This window comes from Paroedura picta, chromosome 3 (genome assembly GCF_049243985.1).
Source record: "Paroedura picta isolate Pp20150507F chromosome 3, Ppicta_v3.0, whole genome shotgun sequence".
Lineage (NCBI taxonomy): Eukaryota > Metazoa > Chordata > Lepidosauria > Squamata > Gekkonidae > Paroedura > Paroedura picta.
The window spans coordinates 54634561-54640931 of NC_135371.1; the positions used below are offsets into that span (position 1 = coordinate 54634561).

The following is a 6371-nucleotide window of genomic DNA, read 5'->3' on the forward strand; positions in this document are numbered from 1 at the left end:
TAGTGAATGAAACTCTGAACAAAAAAGAAGAACTAAAATTAACAGCATTCAATTGAAGGCCGCCATTGTTACAGTAGCCACTGATTAGTAGCCTGACTAAATTCAAGGCCACAATTTAAATCATTTAATGCCACTCATAACCCACCTACTTAATTGTTAAGCCTAAACACAGTTATTTCAGCCTAAGCCTGCTGAACTCTATATAGGATTACAAGAGCTTAAAAATACTTTCGGGAATGATCTTTTTACTTTGTATGACCCTATATATCTATTAGAGCCTCTTGTGGTGCAGAGTAGTAAGGCAGCAGACATACAGTCTGAAAGCTCTGCCCACGAGGCTGGGAATTCAATCCCAGCAGCTGGCTCAAGGTTGACTCAGCCTTCCATCCTTCCGAGGTCAGTAAAATGAGTACCCAGCTTGCTGGGGGTTAAACGGTAATGACTGGGGAAGGCACTGGCAAACCACCCCGTATTGAGTCTGCCATGAAAACGCTAGAGGGCGTCACCCCAAGGGTCAGACATGACCCAGTGCTTGCACAGGGGATACCTTTACCTTTATATATCTATTATGAGCATTCTGAAATGACCGTATCAAAATTCCCTTCTCCAGAAAATTAATAGTTTTCCTGGATGGGGTCACTTGACCTTGTCTTGAATCTCCTGAACTTACAGTATTTGCTGGCGTATAAGACTACTTTCCCCCCCTGAAAAACATGCCTCCAAGTGGGGGGGTGGTCCTATACGCTGGGTGCACTTCAGTTGGGATAGACATAGCTGCCCATAGGGGCCCATAGTACTGTATTTTGAGTGGAAATATTGGGGGGTCGTCTTATACGCCCAGTCATCTTATACTCCGGCAAATATGGTATTTTTAAAATATTTTATAACATTTGTACTCTGCTTTCTACCCTCATAAAGGAAATCAAAGTGACTAAAATTAAAACATGTATAGAATCATATCTTTAAAACAATTAAAACCATACCTAAAATACATACAACAACCTAAAAACATGAAAACATTAGCAAGGAAGGACCATTTAGGGAACGTCAAATGAAACTAAGTTTTCGTCTACTCGCAGAAGATTGCAACAGAAGGGGACAGGCCAGTATCTCTGGGAAGAGAGAGTCCAGGGTTTTTGATGCTGCCACAATTGAGAAGGCCCTTTTCTAAGTTGCCACCTACCTAATCTCAGAAGAACATGGAGCCACCACATCCTTATCATGAATAAGATTTAAAGTATCCCAAACAGATCAGCACCCTGGCACCATCTCACTCTATCACTGCTACATGTAGAGTCCCGCATCAGAACGGATGAGCAAAATGGTCACAGCAGGCCACCACACCACAGCAGTATACCTCCTCCTGCAGTTTTATATGGCAGTTTTTAACCAGAGTGAATATTACTTCTTAAAAGGGCGGGGGAGATAAATCCCAAATCTCAAAAGGCTCAATGAAACATGCAGGTAACTTGCAGGTCAAAGGAGCTAAACTTTTTTCCTATAATTTGTCACCACTTTGAACCTGAGTATAAGTAAAAGGACATTAAAGAGAAAGGGCTTAAGATATTGCTATGTTCAAACCCATTCTAACCTTCATCCTATCCATAGAGATGCAGGGGAAGGGTCTATGGGTGTGAACCCAAACCTGACACTAATGTTGTGTAATGCCAGGTCTATAAAGAATAAGATCGCTGTCTTGCAAAAAATATTTTGCAGAACATAAAATAGACCTGGTATCCAAGACCAAGACCTGGGTACGGGAGAGCAAAACAGTCACCCTAAAAGAACTGCTTCCCCCAGGTACTTGGTCCTCCATCAGTCCCAGATCTTGGGTTGGGGGGATATGTGATACTGGTCTTGGAAAGCTTTCTCCTTCAGGGTTCTCCCAGCGCCAATATTCCCAGGAACTGGATGTATCAGCTTGGTGTGGTGTGCGGTCAAAGGCTTGGCTATCTGGCTGGTGTACTGTCTGCCTTTCTCCAAGGTTGGGGATAGAGGATGGCTATTGGGAAGAAACAATCATGCTGCTATGAATGCCAGTGTGGGGTTCCACAACGCATGATTCTCTCCCTGATACTTTTCAGCATTTTATGCACCCTTTAGGCCAGTTTGTCCAGAGGTATGGGCTAGGATATCACCAATATGTGGATAATACCCAGCTCTACCTGTTAATGAGCAGCTGTCTGAATCCTCCTCCTGAATTGCTAGCCAGGTTTCTGGGAGCTGAGGCAGAGCCACCTGAAGCCTAACTCCCATTCTGTTGCTGGGCAGGAAAGGACCTGATGAGGAAGTATAGTTCCTTTGCTTTGAGGGGTACAGCTATAGGCTGCACAGTCAGGAATCTGGGTATGATTCTAGACGCCTTCCTGAATATGAAGGTGCAGGTCACTAGAGTACCTTGCCAGTTCTTTTCCCATCTATCCCAGGCAAAGCTACTAGCACCCTACTTGGCCCCAGAATACCTAGCCACAGTGATTCACTTTTAAACTTTTATACTTCTAAACTGATACATTTTTAGGCTTTTATGTATTACATTTGGTTGTTTTATCTATGTACTTGTTGTAAGCCACCCTGAGACCATTTTGGAGAGGGGTGGCCTAAAAAATTAACAAACAAATAAATAAAATGACTCCATTCTTCTAACACTGCATGGATAGGAGAGGAATGAGGTTCTTCTGACACAAAAGTATAATGGAAACAATCTTGTTCCCATTCTAATTTAAAGTCTGGACTCAGTCTTAAAGGCATAAGAATTCTAAATTTAGAACCTGAAATATTCACACAGTAATCACAGAAAACATTTCTTCTCCAGTTGAGAGGGACCATGCAGATGTATCCAGCTACTCTCTCTTTTGTCAACTATGGTACAAGTTACACTTGCAGTGATGTAGATGGATTTAGTAAAATCCGCTTCAAGTTTTCATTTCATACTATAATCATGGTAAATAACATAACTCTCCATCACTGTTCGGTGCCTGTGTAACAGCCAGTTAGGTACAGCATGACTGTCACGGGGCAAAGGGTACAGTTTTAACAGAAGTAAGCAGGTATGGCTGTACATTCTATCTTATGGTTTCAGCACAGCTGATTAATGCCATAGATCAAGGTCAGCCAAACTGTAGCTCTCTAGATGTCCTTGGACAACAACTCCCATGTACCCTTGCCATAGATCATAGAGTTACAAACAACAGAATTACCTGAACATTTTAAATCATAAACTGAGCACCGATATCTCATGAATATTCTAGCTTTGGATTTCCTACACTGAGCAGCGTATTGCCTAGATGGCAACTTCCACCAGAGAACAAATAGGCTGTTCTGTCTAAGAACTGGCGATTGAACACTCCTGTTAACAAGCTCCTCTAAAGGTAAAAAGGCATATGATTAATAGCACATTCAGAGTTGAAGGCAATCTCACTAATTCTGGCCTACATTTAGATTTTCCAGGAAGGATTACATATTAAGAATCTTGTTTACATAATTAGAAGCCATTGCAACAAAAGCCAGATTGTTGATGTGAAAACTCAGTCTGAGTTCAAAGAAAATGAACAGAGAAGTTGAGAACATTTTCAACCTGCAATAAGATTAAGCGTTACTGGAGTCTGGAAGCCTAAAACTTTTCCTTTGGGTTGTTTAGTCCCAAAGCTTTAGTGTCATGACAATATCTGAATGGACCAGTAATATTTGCTCTTATCATTTTTGTAGGAAAACTGTCACCTGCCCATGAAAAGGACAAATAAAAGAATATGGCTTAATTAAATTGAAAGCTGACACATGGTATTAATAGGTTATATGTAATTTGCTGTACACAGGATTTGCCTAATGGGCACGTTTCTGGTTTATGACAAAGAACTGGTAAATTACCATAATGTATCTGTCATGGGATTATTCCAGTATCACCAAAACACCCCCTTGTTTTGATAATATTTATTTCCTTATTATATTTTTTCTGAGAACTTACCCACATTTCTTCTTTACTGTAGTTTTCATTTATAGTCAACAGTTACATCAATCACCTTATCCTTAAACATAATTCTCAACCATTTAATCCTTTTGTTGATCTTGAAAAACACACTTCTCTTTATTGCCTTTTTTTCTATTTCACCAAAGCACACAAAATATAGCAAATCTCTGCTAAGATTAGCCATTTTATTCTTTGGTAGCATGGATTTACACACAGTGGTGCCATAAAAACTTATAGAAATGGTAGATTCAAATGAATAACCGTGTTGGTCTGAAGTGGCACAATAAAATCAGAGTCCAGTGGCACCTTTAAGACCAACAAAGATTTATTCAGGGCGTGAGCTTTCGAGTGCAAGCACTCTTCCTCAGACTAAGACTCTTAGCCTGACTCGAAAGCTCACGCCCTGAATAAATCTTTGTTGGTCTTAAAGGTGCCACTGGACTGGATTTACAGCAATGGTAATGACTGTGTATTATTTGGTTGCTGTCTTCAAATTGCCTGTACTAACCATACCAATTCTATCACCAAACAATATAAAACTGTCTACCTTGGGCAAAATGATCCAGGGAGAATACTATTTCCCTACTCTTAAATGTATAACCCACCCCATTCAAAGGTCCTTGGAGTGTTTAACAAAATGACGCAAACCTCATCTCCCCTGCATCTCACTGCAAATCCAGCTCAAAGAGCTTTGTATCATCAGAAAAATAAAATGTAAAAGCTTCACTCAGGGCAGGAGACGGGAAATAAACTCCCATGCCCCTTTAATATCTGGTGAAAAACCAAGACAGGGCCAAGCTTCAGTTCCCTTTCCTTACTATGACAAATTTCCCTTGGTAAGAATGGTCAGTTTTTAAGAGACAGTGTCATACCAAGTAAGAGTAAAATAGCTGTAATTCAGTCCAAAATCAAATACTTAGATGCCCAGCCAATGAAGCATCTGAGTTTTGTTTTTTAAGGTGAGAAAAGGAAAACTTGAGGCCCAGTCAAAACAAAGGCTCCTAGTGAACCAGTGGCAGGATGCTAAAGTGGTCAGAATGAGTCACAAACGGATGATGGGAGTGGTTTCAGCACACATTATAGAACCTCTGTCAGTCTTCATGAGAAAGGTTTCGGTAAGGCAAGAAGAGAGCAACAAGACGCCTAGAAAGGGAGGGGTGAGGGAACTGGGTCTTGAGCTAAGACAAAGGGAATCTCTTATACATTTTCATTATGCTGCATGTTACCTACAAGTGTGGTCTGGTGACTCCTATTTGAGGAAGTGTGCTTGCACACGAAAGCTGATACCTTGAATAAAACTTGGAGGTTCCACTGGAGTCAAATTTTGTTCAGGCAAAAGGAACTTCGTCAAAGCATTAGGACGGAGTGGGTTGCTAGCGCCGTTTCCTTCTAGCTCAAACAGAAAGTTCCTGAGCCAGGAATGATGCCATTTTTGGAGGCACCCTCCAGCTAGGGACTCCACCCCCACCCCGGCCCCAAGCACCTCAGGAGGAGGAGGATTCCCCGCGGCTCAGCAGCGGCAATGCTAGCACCGCCCGGAAGTGGATAAACACCCTGCATTTCCTAAAGTTGCCCTCCTGCCACCAGCCATAGCGGGTGCTTCTCAGAGCGCCGCAGAGCCTCGTCGCCGCCCGGCCGCCGCGCACCTCTCGCTCCCCATTTTATCCCCGAAGGTTTGACCGGCCGGTGGTCTCCCCTCTTCTTGCGGCTCAGCCGCTCCGAGGCCAGCTGGCGTCTCCCACTCGTCCCGAGGGGGTCAAGCTGGCGCCCTCTTTCTCGCCGGCCCGGCCTCCCAGGAGGGCACACTTCCCGCCGCGACTCCGCGACTCCGCACTTACCGGCGGGCAGCAGCAGCAGCAGCAACGGCAGCGCCGCAAGGACGCCAAGGGGGCCACACGCCATCGTCTTCCGCTCTCTGCAAAAGCGCAGCCGAAGCGCGGCACAAACTCCCCGAGAGGCGTCTGCGACCGAGGAAAGGGCGGCTCCCGCGGCTCTCCGGCCCAAGTCCCGCCCCGCCTCGCCATCTCGCCCCTTGGCAGAGCTTCCCCCGAGCGGCTGGGAGGCTCTCCGGAGCACGTGGCGGGGAGCGGGTCTAGGAGCGTTTTTCGGAGCTCCAGGGCTGGCCCGGAAGCACGTTCTCCCGGCGCGGACACCAAGGGGAGCTAGCCAGCCGAGGGACCAGGAAACCATAGCGGCCCCAGATCAGCCCTGAAACGTTTTGAAAAGGGTCCCTGAGCGTATGCGGAGGGAGAAAGAGCATCTCCTATAGGGAAGGCGGGAGGGAGAGGATCATTGCACGCATTTACGACCAAGCTCAAAGAAACACTGGGCGGAATATCTCTGACTGCTTTCGGGACCAGCGCATCCTTTTTGCCTTCCTGGCTGTTTCATATATGAATCATAGAGT

General features: G+C 44.6%; 1 protein-coding gene across 2 annotated transcripts in view; it reads right to left on the minus strand.

Moving 5' to 3' along the window:
• The window catches only part of SHISA5 (shisa family member 5), a 47700-nt gene extending 41531 nt beyond the window's left edge, over positions 1 to 6169 (minus strand). The window contains exon 1 of one of the 2 annotated variants that reach the window (XM_077325745.1): positions 5803 to 6169. In XM_077325745.1, the coding sequence (XP_077181860.1) occupies positions 5803 to 6154 (352 nt within the window). In that variant the 5' untranslated portion in view covers positions 6155 to 6169. The remainder of the gene's footprint in view (positions 1 to 5802) is intronic. The other variant, XM_077325746.1, reaches the window with a different exon arrangement.
• Between the last annotated feature and the right edge of the window lie 202 nt (positions 6170 to 6371).